This window comes from Grammomys surdaster, unplaced genomic scaffold, assembly GCF_004785775.1.
Source record: "Grammomys surdaster isolate TR1022 unplaced genomic scaffold, NIH_TR_1.0 264, whole genome shotgun sequence".
Lineage (NCBI taxonomy): Eukaryota > Metazoa > Chordata > Mammalia > Rodentia > Muridae > Grammomys > Grammomys surdaster.
In genome coordinates this window covers 6,935,353-6,961,789 of record NW_021604705.1, presented here as the reverse complement: position 1 = coordinate 6,961,789, position 26,437 = coordinate 6,935,353, and the positions used below count along the sequence as shown (strand labels likewise).

Below are 26,437 nucleotides of genomic sequence, written 5' to 3'. Positions count from 1 at the left end.
TCTCTCTCTGTCTCTCTCTCTGTCTGTCTGTCTGTGTGTGTGTGTGTGTGTGTGTGTGTGAGAGAGAGAGAGAGAGAGAGAGAGAGAGAGAGAGAGAGAGAGAGAGAGAGAGATAGTGAAGCAAAATGTCAGGTTTTTATAGTGAAGGACCAGAGAGGGAGAGGAAGCCCAGCCCTTGGTCTGGAAAGTTTAGGTAGGGACTAAACAATGCAGGGAGAATCTGGAGACTAGGTCCACTTTGTTATGTTAAATAGTCACCTCAGACACAATAGTCAGTACATACCTTTTAAAACCAGATTTTAAGTATTCATTTGTATTTTACTTAACAATTTTAATTTTAAAAACAATTATTCTCATGAATATTTTTTGAAACATATGTAAATACTTTAGTAAGGATAATAAACTTAAAACCTTAGATACAAAATATGAAAATATCAATCACAGACTGCTAATCCGTGCTCCCAAAGTCACAGGGAAAACACATTCTGAAAATAGATCACATTCAGAGCTCCAAAATCCCCTTAAGCCAAAAGCTCACACCTGCTTTACCTAGATAACACCACAGATAACTATGAAAAATAAACTGAAAATTAGCTGAGAAATATCACACCCATCTCAAAATCAACTAAATTGAGCAAATGGATCTAAACTTTGGGTTCAGCCAATTATTATTATTTAAAAGGAAATTAACTCGATCTACCAGACAATTGAAAGTAAAACAGTTGAGAGAAGACATCTGCCACAAAGTACATTATGGGAAAATTGTTCCTGTTCTTTCAATTGTGGTAACAGTTGTTATGGTTTGTATATGTTCAGTCCAGGGAGTGGCACTATTAGAAGTTGTGGCCCTGCTGGAGTAGGTGTTTTTCTGTGAACTTGGGCTATAGTATCCTCATCTCAGTTGCCTGGAAGTCAGTATTCTGCTAGCAGCCTTCAGATGGAAATGTAGAACTCTCAGCTCCTCCTGCACCATGCCTGCCTGGATGCTGCCATGTTCCTGCTTTGATGATACTAGACTGAACCTCTGAATGTGTAAGCCAGCCCCAACTAAATGTTGTCTTTTATGAGACTTGCTTTGCTCATGGTGTCTGTTCACAGCGGTAAAACCCTAACTAAGACAGCAACTGAAGTAAATGTGAGCTACCTACCCTTCTACTGACTAAAGCCCTTAGAAGCCAAAGTAAGTGTGCCTGTCTCACTCAGCGTAGACATTAAACATAAAGGAAACACAGTTACTTTAGGACCCTAAAGCTGGCTTGGTAGATTGAAACTGTTCAACTTCTTATAGGTTTGATGGTCTGGATTAATAAAAAATTAATCAATGAAAGAAAAATTTTAAAATACAAAATAATATTATCAGTTACCTATCAGAGAAAATGGTTTTGATAAATTCCATTTCTTCCAGTTCAAGGAAATTCTCTAAAGTTCTCCTAACATCTTTGTAAAGTGCATCTGTTGATATATATGTATAAGTTTTCCCCTAGTGTACAATTGTTAACTTTGATTCAACTTGTTCTAAGTACATTATGGTAGCATTGTCAGTATTTGTTCTCTTTATATAGCACCTTAGATGCAAAATGCATCCAAACTTGTTAGTCAGAGATTCATTTTCCTCACTGTGGGTACCCCAACACCAACCACTCCCACACCCCACACCAGTATATTTGAGACAATACTCATCAAACTTTCTGTACATAGAACAGCAGATCAATGTCACTATATAAACTGACAAAGTTAAGAAAGTGAAATATAAAATATTCATTTAGTTTAAAATCCATTTTAGTCTTTTAATTCTTGTTTAAAATGTATTCTCAAATGCATGCCAGATGGCTTTGAATTCACAGCTTTTTTTTCCTTTAAGAACCTATGAAGTATGGGTCTGCATCCCACTTTTCTTCCGTTCACCTTACTTTCATTTCTACATTCCCTTAATGTTAATTCTTTCTGCATTTCATCTTCAGAAATCACTTTCCATTAATTACTGATCATCATTACTGCTTCATGTCACCTGTGTACTGACAGGCTTCAAGTTACATGACACATTCTGAATCATGCTTAGGACACTTGTCTTTCCAGGGTTGTCCCCATTTCTTCTGTCTCTCTTTCTACCAAATTCTCACATCTCACCATTTCTTATGTAGACTCTTGATGAGCTTTCTAATGAACTCCTTGATGCAGGTATGATTCCTCACGTTCCACCTTAACTCTTGCAAAGTAGTGAAACTTTCCTTCTTGAATTCATCTGCATCTTTGAACTGCCTAACTACAGTATGGGTCAAATTTCTTCCTGATGGTATGCCAAGTCCAACATAGCCATGATAGGGACAGCATAACATGGTACCCACCCCTGGAAATGAGCCAGCAGTACTTGGGCCTCCATGAGTGTCAATGGTTGCTGTGGGAGTAAATCTTGTTCCTCTCTCTCTGTCTCTCTCTGTCTCTGTCTCTGTCTCTGTCTCTGTCTCTCTCTCCCCTCCCCCTCCCCTCCCTTTCTCTCTCCCCCACCCCTCCCCCTCTCCTTCTCCCTCTCTCTCCCTTCCCCCCTCTCTCTTTTATGTGACATTTGTCCTTTGGAAGCTATTTTCCCTGCTAAGTTTAATTGAGGAATGCTCCATCCCCACCCTGCCAAGGTTTATGACTCCGTGATAATTAGAAACAGCATGGGAAGCAAAGGTGTGTCTATATCTCAGCAAAATGGCAAATGGTGAGACCTTTAGACCAACCACTCATACTCTGGGAAAGAACTCTGAAAATATGAGTTGAAAGTTGAGTAATTTCTCAACTATGAAAAATATAAGGATGCAATATGAATTGTATAAGGAGCTTCACAGATGTAAAGGAACAAAAGGCAGCTGCTGCACTTTGAGTCAGCTGGTCAGAAAGATACAAAGGAAGGACATATGTAGATGTGGGGAATGGTGATTACAGAGCAAGATCCCACCCAGCTAAGTTTATTGCTTATGCTTACAAAGGCTTACGAAGAAACACAGATTCCTGAGTTCAAGGTCAGCCTGGGACAGAAGAAGTTTAGGTCCAGGAGCAGCCATGATAGGAATGTTAGTTTAAGGCAGATCTCACTCAGCTAGTTTATTGTTTGTGCTTAACAAAGACAGGCAGATCTTTGAATTTATTTTCAATGCAAAAAGGAAAAATGTGCTTACTGTCTCTTTTTAAGAATCAAGGGACTGGGGTCATGGGATGCTGATTCTTGGAATAATCAAAAGGGAACCTAAAGTAATGACTGGGTTGATATGTAAATAAAAGATTGGGCATTTGGTCTTCAAGAGATGAGCAAAGAGGTTCTAGAATTACAAGAGAAAGCTCTTTCTTTTCTCTCTGCTCTTAGGCACTCCTTCTCTCAGGAACTCCTCTCCAAGCCCAGGCTGGTTCATGACAATGGCATCTCTTATTTTATAAATTATCTGAGTTGTGTCTCTATTTTGAGCCCTGCATCCCACTACTTCCTCCAGTACAAAACTACAAAAAACTGAAGAGAAGTATGACAAGGCTCACCTATGTCTCATGTTCTTTCATGTTGCATAATCTTTGACCATGAATCTCCAACTCAAATTATTCTAGATATGCTACAGATGTTTTTTTCCCAAAGCTATCTGAAAAAAATTCTTCTTCCCAGAAAACTTTCACAGTCTAAGCTTAAATGCAGAGTTCCTTAATATTTAAATGTGCATTCACCTCTAAGAGATTATACCCTAATTATACACAAGTCTGTGGAAGAAACTCAGTAATGGCTACTTCCTCCTGTCCTCATTAAAAAAATACGGACTACAAACATGAAGACTTAAAAATTACTAATGCCAATTATAGGATTATAAATACGTTTTTACTCAAGTCTTATGTGGTGACTCCTTTAAAAGCCATGCATTAGCAAATATGAGAAACATCAGTTCTCAAGATTCTTGGTGTGGTAGGTGTTAAAGCATCTTGTTTTTAAAATTCTCAGTATTTGGGTGTCAATATTTATGTCATGTTCACATGGGGTCACTATGCTTTTTCTGCCTTTAGTTTATCTCAGTTTTGAGTTCTGCATTCATTTTTGATCAAAAATATTTAGTGAGTATTTTGTGTTAGTACCTTGCAGGGTACTAGGAATAATATATTGTGATATGGGGCGGGGAGAGTTACTATTTTTTTAAAGATCCTCACAGACTAGTTGGCAGATAAGTGGTATCTATGTTAGTTTTGTTGTTGTTATTAAGGTGTGGTGTATGTAACTTTTTAAAATAATGAATCATCAAGTAAAATGAACGTATTTTAGCTGCAGCACTGCCTTGATGAAGCTTGCAAGACAGAACACTGTCATAGCAGTATTCTATAACATCGGTGTTATCTGAGCTTGAGAGTACAATGTAAATTACAGAACTCACACTGGTGAGCAATTTCCTGGATAAGTAAGCATCTTCATTGGATGGTAACAGAATTAAATCTGCGTCTGCTGACTGCAGTGGAATTCTCAAATGCAGTGACTTAAATAGTGCTTTGGAGAATAATGAACACTTAACACACAAGCAGTGTGATTTCTTCAGAGGATATTAACTGATATACATGTGGCTTGATTATATGAAATGCTGGTTTTACGGGGAGATATGATACTGGGTCAATGAAGCTTTTTTTTTTTTTAATCATAGATAAAACATTTTGCTTTATAGAAAACTGTACTTCTTCCAGATTTGCTGGGCAAGAAAAGTAAAAATATATTTTAATCAGAGAAAATAGTAACCTTAAAGGTCAGAGAGCAAATCTACATTAATGAACTTTAGCATGTTCAAAATTTTGACTTTTTTGTGCTAAATAGTTATAAATATCTTTTAATTTGGAGTGCAAATAAGTAATCTAATAAATTGTACCACACATGTTCTCAATTTCCAGAGGTTTTGCTATTACCTGTCACCATCTGAAGTCAGGTTCTTTATAAGTGAGAATCCTCTATATAACAGTGGTGGTCACAGGTCTTAAGTGAGTCCATTGAAGTATGACTTTAATTCCAGTACTGGAGGCAGAGCAGGTGAGTTGAAATGTGTGAGTTCAAGGCCAGCCTAATCTACAGAACAAGTTTTAGGCCAGCCTATACTATACAGTAATATCCAATTTTAGAACAATACAAAACAAAACAAAAAAAGCTACCACCACCACCACCACCATGACTACCACCAACAAACCCAAAGCAAAAGACAGTACTTTGTTGCAAACACTATCACTAAAAAGTTTAAAATATTTGGATAGTTATGATTCAGGACAAAACTGGGAAGTTCTATATTTACTGCATTAATATAACAGTCCTTTTCCTGTTCACAATATTAATCCTTTAATCTCCTCACACATCACTTAATATACATGACTTCTTTAAAAAGATCAAAGTTCAGATCTCAATAGTTCATTTTGTCAAATTCTTAGTAAAATTGCAAATAAAAGTATGCTAATAAAAATACCATGAAAACACTTCTATCAGCATAGTTTAGTTTTTCCTACCTTCACATTTCTCAATAAAGTTTTATATACTGTATATGCAAATTTACCTTTTAATGCATTGATTGTTAAAAGAAAATTTATCTCAGTAGATGACCAAACTCTTGTCCCTGTCTTTCCTTATTCTTCTGATATTATCACATTATAATCTTAATTAATTTAGTATGTACAGTATTGAATATTTTTCCCATTGCTGAGACAAATAGAAAATTAAATGGAGTTTTTACTAGATTTATTTGGTTTTCACCCAAATCATTAATTACTTTTTTAATTGCTTCTTTCTTAATGCATGGGCTTTTTTTTAGTGTTTTATTCTCATCATTTTCATCCTTTCTTTAACCCCCCATCCATACTTTGTGTTCCCATATTTTAAAAATCGCATACATTTCATTTAGGGCAGGCTACACTCTTGGGGATGGGGTCATCTACTGGAGTGAGTTCCACCTACCAGTACCACACACTTAAAGAAAACTAACTCCCAATATAGGTGTGATGGTGCACTCTTCTACTTTTGACACTCAGGAAACAGAGGCAGGCAGATCTCTGAGTTCTAGGTCAGTTTTCTCTATATAGCAAGTTCCAGGACAGCTAGGGCTACACAGAAAAGCCCTGTCTGGGGGGAAAAAACAAAAAAAAAACAAGACAACAACAAAAATACCATGAAACAACAATAGCAAAAAGAAAAAAAAGGTAAAATAACAATAAAATTAACTTTGTTCCTCTCCTAGCAGCTTTCAATCATATATAGCTACATTATAGATGTGGGGATTTATGAGTCCCCCCCAATTAAATTGTTTTTAATTCTTCAGATGTTTCTGTAATTATCTTTCATTGTTCCAGTATTTCCACCAATAGTAATTCTATTTGTTGTTTGGTTAGGCATATTACTTCTTCAACTTTAACCTTAACTTTAACCCTAACCCTCTAACCCCCTAAACCCCTAACCCCTGAACCCCCAACTCCCTAATCACCAAGTCCCTAGCCTCCTAACCCCCTAGTCCAACCCTAACCCCTAACCCTAACTATCCCTAATCCCCCAACTCTAATCCTAACCTTAATCCCTTAGCCCTAACCTCTAACCCTAACCCTTTTCTCACTCTTCTCCTGAAACCTCACTTAGTACCCATTTGTAGCCTAGTTCTCTCAAATGTGTATAAAAATGTGAATAATATAAAATTTTGAATGAGATTAAAGAAGATATTTTAATTCCCATAGCTTTTGTTTTCCTTTGCCATGCATGACATTCTGTATATATCTACTTATATGTATACATAATGTGACTTTTTTGGGGGTTGTTCATTAGAGAGTGCCACAATTCAGCTAAGGGACAGGTGTACACACAGAATATTGTTCACTCTGGTTTTGGACTTCACTCAGGCAGGTATTCTCTAGTTATGGTTCCCATGAACTGAGTAAAGCAGAGCTACAGGTGAGGGAGCACACTGTTAGAACTTGGCTGCTATGTGCACATGTGCACTAATTTGCTTCTCTGGAGACTCACTCCACTTCAACTAAGTCTTTGGAGCCCTACAGATGGATGAGTTTTCAGCCCTAGTACTGATATCTTCTTTCTGAGTGAAAAAGCATCTCTTAGACCACAAAATGAATTTCAGTTTTAAAACTTTTTAATAACTAGAGACAGTCTCCTTATTTTGATCCAGATTTTGTTGGTGGAGTTCTTGATACCCATTGCACGCTATAGTCTTAAGATTCCACTTCTCCCATCATTTATGTTCCTTACCCTTATTTTCTTTTGGTGCCTCATAGTTGTACATGGGGATCAGTGTGTGTTTGAAGGTAATTTGCATGTGTGTATAATAAAATTTAAATAATATAATGAAAATGGCATTGACAAAGATAGTAAACACTAAAATAATACATGACACAACTACTTCAAACTTTTCACTCTGATTGATGTGTTATTTCAGAGTGATGAGAAAATGAACGTTTGTTCAAACAGTGCTTATGGGAAACTTGAATGATTATTGCCTTTCACACAGAAAAGATTGATAAATTTATTTCAGTAATGAAATATTGTCTTTTATTTCAGAAAAGAATTAGAATATGATACAAACAATTATCTATTTAACTTTTCCTATATAGATAAGGAATACACAAACACTTAAAAATAAGAAATCTGTAAGTTATACATGAATTTAGCCATGTTTTTCACTGAAATTTATGAAGGGATGCCACAGCTTCAAATATCTGTACTAAGGCATTGATCTCAACCTTTTGTTTTAGTACTATGTCTCCAGCCACTCATGGACTGCAGTTACATGCTTTGTACTTTCCATTGTCATTAGTTGTAGGAGGAGATAATGTAGGAGGAGTTAGGAGAGGAAGAAGAAGAGGAGGAGTAAGGAGGAGAGGAGGAAAAAAGGAAGAGGAGGAGCTAGGAGACAGGAGAGGAGAACGAGAGAGTGAGGAGCTGTAGGCAGATGTTCACGTGTCTGTAGCAGTCAAAGGTAGTTGGTATATCTAGGTTGGGTATTGAGTTACACTTCTGATTGTATGGGTATCTTGTTACTATTCATTACCAAATATATAGCCTTTGATTAATCTTTAAGCATTAGAGTCTCATCTTTCTACTGGGCCTACATGGATGGCTGGATAGTCTAGGCAGTGCCCAGCCCTGCAGAGACAGCGTGGGAGATTGAGCCATCTCCCACGCTGAAGTCTCATGGGTGGCAGGGCTGGTGTTTCTAGTTGGCCACTTCTAGCTGCAGAACACATGTGGCCTCTGTCCGAGAAACATGGCGGATGGGCTAGGCAGAGCTGCTGCAGCTTAGATAGTTGGCCTGAGCCAGAGGCCATTTTAAATAATTACCTCAACAATTAGTGATCCTCAACAACTTTAAATACATGCTTACATCCAATGATACAGTGGTATAGGCTGATGATATACCCAGGCCACAGAATCAGATACACTGGGGTTTGCATCTTCACATAGCTATTAAAGCCAGCAGACTCTTCTGAACCACAGTTTCATTTTATGTGAACTGCAAGAATTCACAACCTACATTGTACCACTGAGATATTTCTAGTGTCTGGTAGATAGGACTTAAAAGTAATAATGTCCTTACAGTGTCTGGTTTCTGTTAGTTACAATTGTTACTACATCACCATTCTGAACTCTTTGTTCAAATTCAGACCTGCATCTTCAGTTCTAGTTCCACTATATTCCCATATATGAGTCTTTTTCCTATTTGGATCTCTCATGTATTCTTCATCCACCACAACTATACGCACAAGGCATGCATATAGGCAAACTACATACAATAATTTTTTAAAAATGTAAAAGAGTTTATGTTAGTTCACAGTTTAACGTATCATGGCAGGCAAACAAGGTAGCAAGAGCTTAAAGCACTAGGTCCTGTCCTCAGCCAGAGGAGAGCAAGTGATGCTCACATGAGAGTGCTCAGCTTGTTTGCTCCAATTTCTACAGTTCAAGGTTTCTTGCCCAGGGGATGGTTCCACTCACAGTTAGGACAGGCCATTGCCCAGTGATAAACATACTCACTATAATTCCCACAAACATGTCCAGGGGAAGATCTTCCCAGGTGACCTAGATTCTATCAAATTGACATCTTAACTAACAAGCAAGCACACTCTCTACCTTTTTCCTCAGATAGTTCCTCAATTTAAAATTTGTTCTTCCCATGAACACATGTATAGGCCTCATGCATTTTTCAAGGCAGCCACAGCACACCTCTATTTCAAAAACCATACCCCTATCTTTTTTCTTTTTATTGGATATTTTATTATTTACATTTCAGATGTTATCCCTCCCCCATAAACCCGCTATCCCATCCCTCCTTCTCCTTTTTGTTTTTATACCATTTTAATTATATGCAAGTATTAAGGTCAATTCCAGGTTGAGGAACTAGCAATACAATAGATGCAAATAGTCAAGGAATAAGCAAGACAATAAACAAGCAAGGTAATGGCCTGTGCTAACTGTGGGTGGAACCATACCTGGACAAGAGACCTTGAACTGTAGAAAGTGGAGCAAACAAGCTGAGCACTCTTATGTGAGCATCACTTGCTCTCCTCTGGCTGAGGACAGGACCTAGTGCTTCAAGTCCCATGATTGCTTCTATGATCACTGATCACTATTTCTAAGGGCTTATCAGGATGACCAAAATATCTGAGCCTACTTCCCTGTTCTAGCCCAAAGTCATTTTCATGTCTGAAGCCTTCATCTTTGTCCTAGTCTAAGATTTATATTCCTGCCTGTAATAACTTCTTTTTTCTAGCCTAGGATTTAGATTCCTACCTGAAATTAATTCTTTGTTCTAGCCTAGGATTTAGATTCCTGCCTGCAGCCCATTTCCTTGTCATTGGCCAATGTCATATTCCTGCCGAGTAACCCCCCAAACTGTCCACATCTCCCCCATTTTTATTGCATAAACAAGACTGAACCTGTCTTAAGTCATTCTAACAAGAATGCATTCATTACCCATCATGGAATATGCATTATCAAAAGCAATGCACTTATGTCTTAGGTCGGTAAGGCTCTGTTCAGAATCTTACCCATTCTTGGCTTGCCAATCTGTTAAATTAATAACTCTGTCTGGGGGTTTGTTTTCAGTTTGAAGTCATGTACTTTGGCTGCCAACATGTTGATGTTGCTAAAGACAAGCTTTCAAAGGATGGGCAAGAATAAAAGTATTCCCAGGACTAAAACGGCTAGCATGATCAAGATATGTATGTCATTCTTGAAGCTTGACCAAAATGGAAATACTGACCTCAAGCCATGGATAATTTTATCAGCATTATCTGTAGCATCAAAGCTCAGCAGAACAGCATTCTTTAAGTGCATAATCTCACTATGCAAAGTTAAAACATCCAGAGAGGTATTAGAATTATGCCAAATATCCTGCAAGTGTCCTTAAACTTTTTCCTAATCAGCCTTATTTAATCAGTGAGAAGCTGGAAAGAACCCAGATGTCCTTCAACAGAGGAATGGATACAGAAAATGTGGTACATTTACACAATGGAGTACTACTCAGCTATTAAAAACAATGAATTCATCAAATTCTTAAGCAAATGGATGAAACTGGAAAATATCATCCTGAGTGAGGTAACTCAGTCACAAAAGAACACACATGGTATGTGTTCACTGATAGGTGGATATTAGCCAAAAAGCTCACAATACCTAAGACACAACTCACAGACCACATGAAGTTCAAGAAGAAGGAAGATCAAAGTATGAGTGCTTTGGTCCTTCTTAGAAGGAGTACCAAAATACTCATGGGAGCAAGTATGGAGACAAAGTAGGGAGCAGAGACTGGAGGAGGGACTGTTTGGAAACTTTCCCACCTGGGAATTCATCCCATGTGCAGTCACCAAAGGCAGACACTGTTGTGAATGTCAGGAAGTCCATGCTAACAGGAGCCTGATGTATCTGTCTCCTGAGAGGCTATGACAGAGCCTGGCATAAACAGAGGCACATTCTCATAGCTAACCATTAAACTTGTCACAGGGTCCACAATGGAGAAGTTAGAGAGAAGAGTGAAGGAGCTGAAGGGTCTGGCAGCCCCATGAGAAGATCGACAATACCAACCAAGCTCTCATGGCTAAACTTCCAACCTGGGAACACATGTAGAGGGAACCATGGCACCAGCTGTATAGGGAGCTGAGGGTAGTTTTGGTCCCTGGAAGGCTGGATGCCCCAGCATCAGGGAATTTGAGGGCAGGGAAGCAGGAATGGGTGGGTGGGTGGGGACATACCCTCATAGAAGTAGGAAGAGTAGGGTTCAGGTAAGGGATTTTGGAGTGGAGAATAACATCTGAAAGGTAAATAAGTAAATATCCAATAAAAAAAAATGGGCTTTTGCAGTTGAGCATTTGAAACTTTTTGTCAACAATTTAAAATTACTCATATTACAGGGATTCCTTATAATCCTCAGGGACAAGGTACTGTGGATGGGGCCCATGGGCCTTTAAAACAATATCTTCATCAAATAAAAAAGGAAGAGGTATATCCCTATATACCACACATTTTTTTTAAGTCATGCTCTTCTTATTTTAAATTTTTAAAAAGTTTGGATGCCAAGAAACTTTCTACTGAGTGTCTGTGGCACCCTACAACTAGGCATACTTATGCCTAGGTGAAAAGGAAGGATACACTTACTGGCATATGGCATGATCCCAATCAGGTATCTAATATGGGGAAGAGGGCATGTTTGTATTTTCTTCTGCAGGATGATGAAGGAGCATGGTGGCTGCCAGAGTGATTGGTGAGACATACTGATGCTGAGACAAAGAATGATGTTGACCTGTAAGCTAGTTGAGTGCCCTGACAATGGTGACTGGGAAGCTGTATTGGTCATATGTTCCTGACTCACCTTTGCTTTCATATATCTCAGATGGGACAAGCTGTCTTGCTTCAAATTTTTAGACCTTATGAGACAGAGAATCAAGAAGAGAAGTTATAATGACTCTTATATTTTTCTTAAAGGTGACTAGTTGTATTTTTCTTAAAGGTGATCAGACTCAATCATGGACTGGTCTAGAAATCAATCCAATATTGGAAATAACAATCTTTATTTGGAAGGCTGGATCTGGACATTTTCAGAGACATGTTTGTAAGTTAGCTGCAGTTCTCTATGATGTTATGTTTGTAAGAGATAAAGTTGGGACATGTTCTGGATTTCAAACAAGTGTTAGTACATGTGTTAAGGTTGTTTTAATTGTCCAGTTAAAATTACTTTTGTTTTTACTATAGTATTTATTGTAAGTTGCATTGATTGTATACTTTCTAATTGTGTCAGTATGTTGAAACCTGGCATGCCTGTTATGGAGGTCTATCAACCAGCTTTTGTCTTACTGCCTTGAGTATTACAGAACCTTGGTTTTCTGAAAAAATCTTGCAAGTACTAGAAGAAGTGAGTCAGGCTTTAAGCAGAAGCAAGAGGGTAGTGGGCTTGATTATTGCTGATATAGCAGCTTTAATTACATTAGTTGCACCACTGCTTCTACAATTGCTTTGACACAAGAAGTTAAGACAGCTACTTTTGTTAATCATTTAGCAAAAAAATGTTACTAATGTGTTGAGTATGCAAGAGGATTTAGATAGGCATTTGAAATATCGTACTGATGCTCTTTATCCTATTTAAATTATTGGAAGGAGGTTCAGAGTTTAAGAGTAAGGAGCCATCTCCAGTGTCATGCCAAATATCAATGGAGTTATGTTACTTCTAAAATTTACAATGATAGTCATGCCCCCACTTTTACATCTGGGGCTACTACAATTCTTCCTAAGGATACCATCTCCAAAGCACATATTTTGGTATGCATTTTCATAACAGTTCTTCTTTGTGTCATAGAAAACACTTTCTCAGAGCAATTCTTAAAATATTAAAACACAAGTATGGCATAGACATGAGCAATCTACACAGCACAACTGTGCCCACCTGAATGCTTCCTGGATGGCATGAGCTAGAATTATACTACATAGATCAAGCAGTCATTCAGATTGGTTCCTAGGGTACTTGATCACTGTATTCTCCAATCAGTTATTTAGCACTGTCTTATTCATAATATATTTGCTCATGTTTAACAATAACAAGTGCTGGAAATGTAAGAGAGATAGTATGGGTATTGGTGCAATAAGGAAGAAACTACACAATTTGGAATAAATTATTGGCTATCTTTCAAACAACTATTGTTATGCTCTGACTAAGAGTCTTCATATGAATTTCATTTTTTTTTTCTCCTTGAGAGTTACTTTTAAAATAATCTAATTTGGAGAAAGAAACTGTTCTTGAAGGTAGGCCTCATGTTCAGCAGTACATGGCCAACATAAAACAGACTAAATGAAATCTTTTTAGGTTCTTTTTCTCTTAGTGTTTTATAAGCTTTGTTTTTCCAACTTTACAGGTCTTTGGATATATATCATGGCTTCCAGTATTGTGTTTTTATGGGATTTCTGAGTGTGCAAATGTGTGTGTCTATGTGTGTGTATTTGTGTGTTGTGTATGCATCTATACATGTTTCTTGTTCTCTTTCTTTGGTTCTTTTTATTCTGTTTGTTTGCATTGTCATATGTGGAGAGATTTTGGGGCCTCTTCTAGAAATGTGGCCAGAATTTGACAACGGGCTCAGGTAGGAAACTGACTTTGGGCTAGGACAGGGAAATAGGCTCAGATATCTTGGTCATCCTTATAAGTCCCTTGAAACAATGATCATGGGACTTTGTTTATTGCCTTGTTTGTTCCTTGAGCATTTGTGTTTATTGCTTTGCTTGTTCCTTAACCTAGAACTGACCTTATTATTTACATGTACTTAAAATGATATAAAAGCAGACTGGGAAAAAATAAACCCACTTCAGCCAAGAACAGGCTAGGGCCATGCTACATTGTTGTCTAATTGTCTTTTTTTTTCCTTGTTCCCTCCCTGGAGAACCCATTGACTTACTGAGCTGACTTGGACTGGTCATGCCTCAATGTCCAGCTTCAGCAAGGAGATACACTGAAGGACACTGTAGGATTAGGAAGCATGTGCATAAGAAAGTTTGTGCCAGAAGTGAGTAAACCCCATAAGAATGGGGCAAGGAAATGGTAGAATGTGTTTTGTATATCTGCTTAAAAATATGCTGAAAGTTAGAAGAGCAAATAGAAGTCAAAAGCAACTTACCAAGTTTATGATTTTTTATAGAAGAAATTTGTCCTTGGTTTCCTGAGGAAGTCAGTAAGTTTATAGACATGGGAAAAAGTGGGAGAAGGCATAAAAGGATACTATACAACTCATGGCCCTGAAAAAATTCCCAGAGATGCTTTTAGCCTTTAGACCTTAGTTAGAGATACTTCAGATCCTAAACATGAAAGTATAAAATTAGTTAAGATATTGGAAGATGCAGATAGTGAAAGCAAGAAGAAAGACAAAGCTGTTCCATCTGGACTTCTATTTTTGAGGTTTCAGACAAGGCAGGAAAGAGTGGTCAGCTACACCCAGAGACAAAATTTAATTGGAGAAAGAGGCTGCTAAGTATCATAATGAGTATTGGCCTCCTTTTCAGAATTCTCTTAATGTAATTCTTGCAAAGGAACAGGCAAGGATATTCCAGAGACAGAAGAAATGAAACAAAAAGAATTAGCTTGGCTTGTTGAAAGATTTAAGCAAGTTCTTAGAGAAAAAAAAAAAGAGTAGTGGAAGTTCAGATTCTTAGGAGGATGTACCAATAGTAGTGCCAAAAATCAAGATTTTTGTCTCCTCCAGTGACTTTTAAAAGTAACAAAAATGAGCGGAAACCTCTTACTTTAAATCTACATCCTAGTGTTACTCTGTTATCACCTCTTCAGGCAGGACTAAAACAAGCTGTAGAATGAGGGGAAGAAATACAAGGATATGTCTTCCAATGCTGTGTTTGAAGTGCAGGATCAACAAGGGAACTCTGTTAGATATACCACACTCACATTCCTTTTAAACAGCTAGCTAAAGGAATTAAAAACTGCTTGTGCTCAGTGTGGACCCAATGTTCCATCCACCATGGCCATGTTAGATGGCCTATTCACTGAGGCGCTTCTGACTGCACATTGGGAATAGCTCATGCATGTTTGCAGGGAGGAGATTATCTAATATGGAAAATAGAATTTTTTGAAAGATGTTAGCAGACAGAGGAGCTAAATGCTAGAGGTAGCAATACAGTTACTTCTGAGATGTTAACAGGAAAAGGTTGATATCAGGATATATAGAATCAGTTACAATTTAATCCTGGTACTTATGCCCAAATTGGTGCTATTGCTTGTAGGGTCTGGAACATCTTGCCTAATAAAGGGGATTTGTCTCAAGATATGTCAAAAATTAGGCAGGGACCACATGAGCCTATTTAGGAGTTTGTTGATATGCTGATTAAAGCATCAGGGAGAGTGTTTGGAGATGCTAATGCTAGAATGCTTTTAGTAAAACAACTGGCTTATGAGAAGGCAAACAGCCTGTCAGACTGCCATGAGACCTTATAGAAGGACTGGAACTATTACAGACTATTAGATTGTGTTCTGACCTTTGTCCCTCTTATGTGCAGGGTGTGGCCATGGCCACAGTACTACAGGGAAAAACTACACAAGATTTGTTTCAACAGACTGGAAAAGGAAAGAGGAGGATTAATGAGCCTCCTGGAAGATTTTTGGGTGTGGACAGACAGGGCATCTAGTGAGGAATTGTCCAAATAAAACTAAGAAAAATAATGAGAAAAAAACAATAGCCTGTCTTAGATATAAGAGAGGGACACATTGAGCTAATAAATGCAGGTCTAAGAGAGATGACTTAGAAAATCCTCTCCCTTAGGGAAACAGAGAGATATCCAGTCCAAAGCCCCAAAACAATATTATGGGGCAATGCAGTTCATTCCTCAGCAAAACAATCCTTTCAACATCTCTTCTGAGCCACTCCAGATAGTGCAGGACTGGATCTCAGTCCCTCTGCCTACCCAGTATTAACTCCTGAAATGGGAATGCAGGCTCTTCCTACTGAAACATATGGTCCATTACTGTCAGTAACTGTAGATTGTTACTGGGAAGAAGCAGTGCCACTATGGCAGGATTGATGATTTCCCCAGGAGTTATATATGCAGATTACACTGGGGAAATTAAATTATGACTTCTTTACCTACCATATTTCTGTCATTCAACCCAGACAGAGAATTGATCAATTACTCCTTATACCATTGGTTATGACAAAAAATAAGGTTGAAGCTAATGTTCATGGAGCAAAAGGATCTAGTTCTTCAGATGCTTATTGGGTCCAAGCAATAAAAGCTGAAAGACTTGAACTAGTTTTAAGAATAAATAGAAAAATTTTTTTACAGGGTTGCTGGATACAAGAGCAGGTGTATAGGTAAAAAGTCTGATTATCGGCCTAGATCTTAGCCTAAAACAATGACCATTACTCAATTACAAGGGATAGGGTAAAGTCAGAGTCCTGAAAAAGCAGTTATCTCTTACACTGGGAGAACAAGGAAGGCCACCAAGGATATTTTCCACCTACCGGTCTAGGGTATTTTTAATGGAGACCATTGAGAAGCCTGCCCTCCAAGTAGATAAGATTACTTGGAAAAGTGATGTTCCTGTATGGCAATCAGTGGCCTCTTACTTCAAAAAAAATTCTGGCCACTCAATAGTTAGTGCAGGAACAATTGCGAGTTAGTCACATTGTTCCTCTGGAAGTTACCTATATTTGTAGTTAAGAAAAAATCAAGTAAGTGGAGATTATTGCAAGATTTACTAAAGGTTAATGAAACTATTGAACTTATGGGAGCATTACAACCTGACTTACCTACTCCAGCTGACATTCCAAAAATTGCATATAAAATTATCATAGATTTAAAAGATTGTTTTTATACTAATCCTTCGCATCTTGATGATTCTAAAAGATTTGTATTTTGTGTTCCTGTTTATAATTTTAAAGAACCCATGAAGCGATATCATTGGAAGGTTTCCCTCAAGGAATGGGTAATAGCTCTACATTATGTCAAAAATTTGTTGGTGCTTCAACAGAAGAAGCTAGGACTTTCAATCCTTCTGTGTGTATTATTCATTATATTGATGAATGCTTTATTAGCTGATCCTTGTTAAGGAGTTTTACTACCAGCCTTTACTCTTATACAACAAGTTTTAAAATCTTGGATTAGTTTTTCCAGAAAGATTCAAAGACAATATCTTTTTCAATATTTGGGACATCAATTATATCCTAAACAAATTGTGACATAGACAATTCAAATAAGAAAAGATAATTCACTTACATTAAATGATTTTCAAAAGCTGTTAGGAAATGTTAATTGGCTAAGACCTCACCTTAAGCTTACCACTTAAACCTCTGTTTGATATTCTCAAGGGGGATTCAAACTGGATTTCTCCATGACAATTAACAGATGAGGGATAAACAGCAGATTTGTATACCAGGATTATAGGCCTTACACAGGAACAACTCGCCAAATGATCTCATTCTTTACACCGTAAAAATAGTAATAGCTTGAGACAACAATTTGGTATTTTTAGAGAATGTGTAAGTCAAATTGTAAACACTTGTCCTGAATGTCCTCAATTTCTACATAATGGTGTTAATCCTCAAGGATTTATACCTAATGAATTATGGCAAATGGATGTTACAAATATTTCTGATTTTGGAAAATTAAAACATATACATGTAACCATTGACACCTTTTCAAACTTTCTAGTTGCAAATTCTTTAACAGGAGAAGCAACTAAAAATGTAATTAGTCATTGCCTATGTTGTTTTTCAATGATGTGTCTTCCAAATCAGAATAAAACTGATAATGGAACTGACTATTGTAGTCGAGCATTTAAGACTTTCTGCTGACAATTTAATATTACCCATAGTACTGGGATTCCTTATAATCCTCAAGGACAAGGTATTGTGGAACACGCCCAGTGGGACTTTAAAATATCTTCATAAAAAAATGGGGGAGTTTTATCTATGTGTACCACAAAATTATTTAAATCATTGTATTTTCATTTTAAATTTTAAAAATTTGGATGCTCATGGATGTACAACTGCTGAGTGTTTTTGGCATCTTCACAGTTCTACTATGTATGTTTCAGTGAAATGGAAGGATCCTAGGACAGGCCAATGGCATGGACCTGACCCTATATTCATTTGGAGAAGAGGTCACAGTTACATTTTTTCACAGGAAGAAAGTGGGGGCCAATGGCTACTAGAAAGACTGGTGCAACAAATGGACCAAACAATTCCACCTTCCTGCTGATTCCCTTACTGATGATGATGATAGTTTCTGCAACACCCTGTGAAGTCTATTGGGCTTATGTTCCTACCACCACTGATACATTCAGCAGTGTGGTCCAGACCGGAGATTCTCATGACCAGTAATAACACTCAACTTCATGGATCTCCCTGGACAGGGTAGCTAATTTATAGTAAGACTATGACTTTCAATGCATTTTGTGATGAGATTCCTATTTGCTTTGTGAAGAATAGTATGAATGATAGGTGTTTTTCAGTGTTTCTTCAAATTTGGAAGAAAATACATTTCACAAACCATAACTCAAAGTATAGAGATGGGCATGCCTAAACATTGTAAAGGATTTGCCCTTGATCCTTATGAGATATGACCTTGTGGATCTGAACCCACAGAGAGTGTGGAACTGGTACTTAAGAAAGTTATTGGATAGAAAGAATGTTGTAATCAACCCTCAATGTGGTTTAATGTTTCTAATAATATGGGAATTATTGATTGGGCAGAGAACCAATCAAACATTGATCAAAAGAAGATGTCTATAGGCCTTTGGCAATCAGAACCAGACCATTTTCAATGGCATATCTGAAAGTTAGCATTTGCTCTATATGAGGTTATGTTGGCAGTAGAAAAAAATTGGGACAGCATCTAGACTTTGAACAAGTACATGTGTTAAGGCTCCCAATCTTTTATTAATTGGTCATGTTAAAATCATTTTTGTTTCTTCCACAGTATTTAATGTAAGTTGTATTGATTGTACACTTTCTAATTGTTTCAGTGTGTTGAAACCTGGCATGTCTGTTATGGTGGTCTATCAACCAGCTTTTGTTTTATTGCCTGTGAGTATTACAAAACCTTGGCATTCTGAAAAAAGCTTGCAAATACTGGAAGAAGTGAGTCAGGCTTTAAGTAGAAGCAAGAGGTTAGTGGGCTTGATTATTGCTGGTATAGGAGCTTTACTTAATAGCTAGCACCACTGCTTCTTCAATTGCTTTGACACAAGAAGTTAAAAGAGCCAATTTTGTTAATCATTTAGCAAAAACTTTTACTAACGTTCTGAGGATTCAAGAGGATTTAGATAGGTGTTTGGAACAATGGATTGATGCGCTTTATGATATTATTCAGATTATTGGAGAGGAAGTTCAGAGTTTAAAAGTAAGAAACCATCTTGAGTGTCATGCTAAATACCAATGGATTTGTGTCACTTCCAAAATTTACTACAACAGTCACTATAATTGGGGAAAAATTCAATGATACTTGCAGGGTATTTGTCATAATTCTAACACCTCTCTGGATATTTGAACTTTGCATAGTGAGATTATGAACTTAAAGAATGCTTTTCTGCTGAGCTTTGATGCTGCAAATACTGCTGATAAAATTATTTGTGTCCTGGAGTCAGTATTTCCATCTTAAAGAATGGCATATATATCTTGATCATGCTAGCCCTTCTTGTTCCGGGGATACTTTTATTTCTGCCCATTGCGATAAAACTTGCTTTTAAAAACATCAACATGTGGGCAGCCAAAGTACATGGCTTGAAACTAAAAATGGACCCCCAGACAGAGTTATTAATTTAACAGGCTGGCAGTCAGAGATGAGTAAGTTTCTGCACAGAGCCTTACCAGCCTAAGAAAGAACTGCATTGCTTTTGATAATGCATATTCCATGATAGGTAAGGAAGGCATTCATGTCAGAACAACCTAAGACAGACATAGTCTTGTCCATGAAATTAAAAAGAGGGAGATGCAGAAAGCTTTTGGAGCTGCTTCTACAAACTTGCCAGGAATTTGACATTGGGCCAGGACATGGAAGTAAGCTCAGGCAGGAATCTGACTTTGGGCTAGAACAAAGAAGTAGGCTTCAGGCAGGAATCTGACTTTGGGCTAGGACAGGGAAGTAGGCTTGGATATCTTGGTCATCCTGATAAGCCTCTAGAAACAGTGATCAACTGTTTAAATAAACTTTGTTTATTGCCTTGTTTGCCTTGTTAATAAACTTTGTTTATTGCCTTGTTTGTTCCCCGACTATTTGTGTTTGTTGCCTTGTTTGTTTCTTAACCTAGAACTGACTTTATTATTTTTATGTATTTGAAATGGTACAAAAATCAGACTGGGAAAAAATAAACCTGCATCAGCTTAAGAACAGGCTAGTTTCATGCTACAATGTTGTGTAATTGTCTTTTTATTTTTAATCCTTGCTCCCTTCTTGGAGAACCCACTGACTGACTGAACTGGCTTGGTCATTATTATACTTTGTTTTTTGTTTTGTCTTATTTAATTTCTTAGATATGTGTTTCATTTCTAATGAGATAAGGCAAGAGTGTGGCTGTGTATGGAAGGGGAGGTAGGAGGAACTGAGAGGAGTTGGGGGAGGGGAAACCATAATCAGAATATGTGTTATGAAAGTAAATCTATTTTTAATAGAAGAAAAAGTAATGACTTGAGGGCATTAAAGTAATACTTTACAACAAAGTTTTGTGTATTCTAATCTAGTTAACAGATGTATTTTATGTAACACATCTGTTTTCCTTATTTAAGAGGCGAACTATTGGAAAATCTGATTTTTTAAAAATATCTTTTTGTTTATTTTGAAAAAAGAATGAGAACTCAAACACTTGTTCCTAGATTTTTGTCTGCTTATTGAAGGGAGTAAATTCTGTCCTATACTTTTTTATTTTGCATTTTGTTAATGTATTTTTTTCACCTAGAATAGACCTATACACTAACCAGTGTTAGGAATGAACATAAATATATATCTATATAAAAGAGATGTTAAAATGCCAGGAAAAAAGGCTTACATTATTTGTACTTAAATTTGCAGTAGGATAATTGCCTTGTATCTTGTCCTATACCTCTGTCCCCTCACAGTGTTAATGAATGGTATACTTTTATATATGACAATAACTGCAGTTCTTAGCATCAAAATGCCTCAGACTCTTGTGAGAAATCTTTTGCTTTGTAAACAATTGTGTTTTATATAGAAATGCTAAATATTCAACATGGAGTAAAAGACTACAATAATCTGCATCTAAAAACAATACATGCACACATACATACACACACATGTATATATATCTATATATCTATATCTATCTATATCTATCTATATCTATATCTATATCTATATCATCTATATCTATATCATCTATATCTATATCTATATCATCTATCTATACCTATCTATCTATATCTATCTATCTATCTATCTATCTATCTATCTATCTAGGTAGATAGATAGATAGATAGATAGATAGATAGATATAGATAGATATAGATAGATATAGATATATTGATATATGCAATAGCAGTTTTTCTGGTACTTAATGAAGAATTGAAGGGAGTAAAAACACCATCAGGAAACCATAGACTTTGTCTAAAACCAAATTATTTTGATTTTGTTGTTTGTTTTTCTTTTTATATTGAACTGACTGTTTATGCTGCCTGACAACAGAAGGAAGCAAAGACAGTTATCTGCATTATCTAAAGCACCTATGTACACCTCAGGCACAGCAAAGGTGCCTTTATATGCCTGTGTGCACACACTAATGCCTCTTCCAGTCTACTGAGAGGAAACACACTTAATAATTTTCTCTCTACTCTATGTAACATTCTTAATTTGATTGTTTCTATATTTAGTATTGTGAATTTCTTCACATAGTCTTTATCTTTTTTTAGGTATTCCTTGCCGCCTATTTTCACAGAACTATAAAAATTAGAAATTTGATTATTTTGAATGTCAGTTGTAACTAAGACCAAAACAACTCGTCTAACATTCTGCTAGACCCAAAGGGGACATAAGTATAAATCACTCACATTGTGTGTTACATCCTCCCTCTCCTCGTCCTCAACCCTGCCTTTCTGTTCTATAGCTAATCTGAGACTCACTGGTGGTCAGGGTCAGTTCACTGAAGCCTCAACAGATTGACTCACAAATTTAAATAAAAAGGAAGCAGTGTCTAATTGACTCCTTCTTAGAAAACAAGCATGTTTTGTGTGGGACTGAGAGGAAGGAAGGAAGCAAGCAGTATGGAATGAACAGGGTCTCACTGACAGCTGCTAACATACAGATTTAGCTTACTTATAATCATTAAGGTTCAGAGAAAGGTGAGATTAAGTGGCTAAAATTATACACGCATTGTGCTTCTTTTTAAACTTGAACTCTAGAAACATGAGGAAATTAAAATCCATTGATTTGTATACACAGATAGATAATATTTATATATTAATTTATAGAGCTGTATCTCAGAACTCTGTGTGGGGGAATTCTGAGTGCTTGTGAGATAACGTCAAGAAAACAAGAGTCTTGTGAAACTAGTTTTGTCAAAACACGTAGTAATTGTTCTTGGAATGTGTTTTCATGCCCCTTTCAGGTATAGCAGATAGGAGTGAGTTTACTTCAGCTGCTGTTATTTGTAGGCCTCCATGGAGAAACATATTGTTGCCACATGCAGTTTTCCTTGTGATTGAACACCTTATTCAGGTGATTCCTCTTAACCCTTTGGGTATACATTGTCTAATTCTCTGAATAAAGTTGGTTACTGAGTGAGACTTCAGCCCACCTAATTTTTAGGTCTCACTCTCCCAGGTTCACACCACCAACTAGAGTGATGCACACCTGTATTCATAGTCTAGATATGTAGCTTTTTCTGTTTTCCTGGAAGGACATAAATGTCTGAGTGTGCTTTCCAATGAGTTTGTATTCTAGGCCATCAGGGTAATGGATCTGGGAATAATATATATGAGAGAATTGATAGGTTTGTGCAGAGTCTCTCTCTCTCCCTTTCTTTTCTCTGTCTCTCGCTCTCTGTCTCTCTCTCTCTCTTCCATCTCTCTCTCCCTCTCTCTCACTGTGTGTGTGTGTTTGTGTGTATGTGTGGATATGTGTGTGTGTGCATGTGCATGTGTATGTGTGTGTGCATGGTACAGGATCAGGAATTGGATGGGACTTTGGGGAACATGGCAGCAGGTAGAATATATACAGATTTTAAATGAGTCAAAGAAATCTTGTTGAGAAACCATGGAAATGTAGCATCTTTTAATAGCAGCTGGAAACTATCATTTACTCCCAAGATTTACAGAATGAGAAACCTGCGGTTGGGATGATCTTACCTATGACTGTACATTAGCTCTGCTTCCCATGTCCCTTCTGGTAGCTACAGAGCTTCCAGTCTCCCAACAAGGCCTTTGATGCTCTTTGAGTCAGTTTTTGTGCAAGATGAGGAAGAGATTTAGTTCCGTTGTTTTGATTTGAATAGTATTTTCCAGCACCATTTCTTAGACATTTTAAGCAATGTTTGACTGCAGCTGCATGGGCTGAATTCCACCTCTATCATACCCTGTTCATCTTTTCTTTTGCATCTCTTTCTTATCAATTCACAATCCTATTTGAAGCTTCTGTACCCCAAGGAACCGAATATTTAAATATAATTGAGGTAATTGGACCAGCAGTTCTTAAACAAGAAGTTATCCTTACTCATTTGATAATGATTTATCATTTGCTGCTTTTATCATTTTTCCTTAGATGAGTTTGTAATATAGCATGTAGATTATGGCACAATTTAACAATGCCAATGTTACTTACCCTCAGGGTCTGTCACTCCCATTCCTGGTTGTTTCATAGGGTCTTGTCCATTCTGTCCCATCTTTCCTCTGTTTCAAAGAGGAAAAAATGGCATCTTTAGTCAGGATTCCTCAAATACAAATGGGGTTTAGTTTGAGGCAATAAAATGACATTTTGTATTCAGAGTCAACAGTTGATCATTTGTATGGCAAACATGCATGTAGTTAATTATGCTATATCACATTAATTTTAGAATGGGAACTTCATTAATATTCCCAGTTAGTCTAAACATAATATCACAGAAATAAACACATTTTATTTATAAACTCATTTATAAAAATGTTGAACTCATGAATTTGTTATATTTTTCCCATTTGAAAAATATCTTTCAACACACAGACAACTTTTAAAACTGCTCACATTAACAAGAAACTACATGATTCATATTATATATATGTATATATCATATACATATATATATGTATATTGTATATTATGTATATTCACTAGATCCAATCAAACATATTTTAAACATTTATTCTTGTTTTTAATTTTTAACATAAGTAGGAACTATATCTTTATAAAAATGAAGTGTTACAGATTCTTTAGTAAGAAGGCAAATACTTAATTTAAAAACACATGGAAATAATTTTGTAACTTAAGTATGTATTTCTTAAATGAAAGCAAGTGGCTAATAGGTATAAAATTCAACATCACTAATCACCAGGTAAAATTAAAACAGCAGTGAGATCCTACTTTGCTCTAGTAGAAATGTGTTGACATATTACACAAATTCTCTCAAGAGTGCAGAGCAGAGAGAAGGCATGTACACTCTTTTGGGTATTTTAATCACTATAGTCATTTGGGGGCTATGGACAGTATAGACATTCATCAACCATCCTATCAGTGTGCCATGGTCAATGCAGAGACTCATAACACCTCAAAGTACTGAGAATAGGACTACCTAGCCCTAAATGTTACATCTGTTTCACCTACCTTAAGTAGGGTGAAAAGAATGTAAGAGCCAGAGGATGGGCAGAAACACTCTAAAATGTTATCTTCTGGCTATGACATGGCTTTTGCTGTCACATATAGTATAAAAATATGACAACCATAAAAATCCTTAAGTTAATGCTGGAATAGACTTTCACATTTGATGCTAAAGAGTCAAACCACCATGTGACTTTACAATCCTACGGGGGAATATATGTACAGTGGGAATACAATCAATATTTTGTAGATATCTATACTTCAGTTTTTATTGAAACTCAAGTTACTATGATTCATAGATATCAGTGCCAAACCCTCTGATGTGCCAGTAAAAGACTCTATGAATGCATGAATAAAATATGCTGGATGCACAGCAGGGACTCTATTTAATCACAGATGTAAATGTCAATCACAGGTAACAGATTGGAATCCTGTCATTTGCAACAACAGGAAGTAGAATGCAGTGAGTTAAGTGAAATAAGCCAAGCACTGAAAAAAAATTGTAAGATTTCACTCATATTTAGAACCTAAAAATGACCATCTCACATATATAAGAACGTTATTACCAGAGGCTGGTGGAATAAGGGGTGGGAAGGATACAGGGAAGGTTGGTTATTGGATTTTTAGTTACAGATCAGTAAGTTCTAGTATGATATTATACAGCAATCTTACTGTAATTAATATTTAGAAGGCATTCCATGAAGTTATGAAAGGGATCTTGTATGTCTTCACCACAAGAAATTGAGAAATGTTTGATAAAATCTCTATGCTTACTTCGGTTTAAACATTCTATAGTACATATTTTTACTCAAGTTTTATATGAATTGTATCAATATCACTTATGTGTCATTTGGAAAATAAAATACCCTATACTTTAATAAATTTTAATAACATAGACTTTCCATTCGAATCCATGTATGTTTTAGGTTCTTTCTGTGTTTTTCTGTGTGTTTGAATCACTTTTACACCACACAGGTTGCTCTTTGCTTATGGTCTCTTGTCTATCTCCATGAGGAATCTTTAAGTGAGAGGATTCGTCCTTCTTTCACAAGAGGGTATTGGGATAGGTCTATGAAAATTGAGCTCTGTGCCTAAGCAAAGAAATATTCAATAAGCATATAGTATTAACAATTAGATAATACTCATAGTAATTCTGAATTTAGCAAAAAGTTTGCCTCTGACTTATACTTTCTACCTCAAAAGTTTGATCAAAACAAGACTTAACAGTACTTAAAAACAGTAGTATTAAAATGCTGGCTCGTTACCAGCCAAAAGGCTGCGTGCTGCTTCTTGTTGCCTCAGCCAGAGTAAAGATTTCATGAAATACCATGGATTTTAGAATTGCCTTTAAATGTACTTATATTCCATTATAACATGATGAAATAAAACTTAAGCATTCTAAAAATAAGCATAAGTTAAAGAATGCCTCAGGACTTAATCTTCCAGATAGTAATTCTGACACAGAGTGTTTATTGACAATTCTTGTTTCCACAAGATGTTTCTGTTTGGCTGTAATTGTAACTATAAGAATCTATTTCTTTTTCAGAAACTGCTTAAAAAGATTCTTTTTGTCAGTAATCCTGTCTATTCCAGACAAGAAGCTAAAATGTTTCTGTATGTTAAAAAGAAAGAAGGAAAGAAGAGGGAGAGAGAGAGAGAGAGAGAGAGAGAGAGAGAGAGAGAGAG

At 36.6% G+C, this 26,437-nt stretch overlaps 1 protein-coding gene across 2 annotated transcripts in view; it reads right to left on the bottom strand.

Moving 5' to 3' along the window:
• Pclo (piccolo presynaptic cytomatrix protein) overlaps nt 1-26,437 on the bottom strand; it is a 340,751-nt gene that overhangs the window by 24,138 nt on the left and 290,176 nt on the right. For both annotated transcript variants that reach the window (XM_028776071.1, XM_028776072.1), the window contains exon 23: nt 23,783-23,850. In XM_028776071.1, coding sequence (XP_028631904.1) covers nt 23,783-23,850 — 68 coding nt within the window. The remainder of the gene's footprint in view (nt 1-23,782; nt 23,851-26,437) is intronic.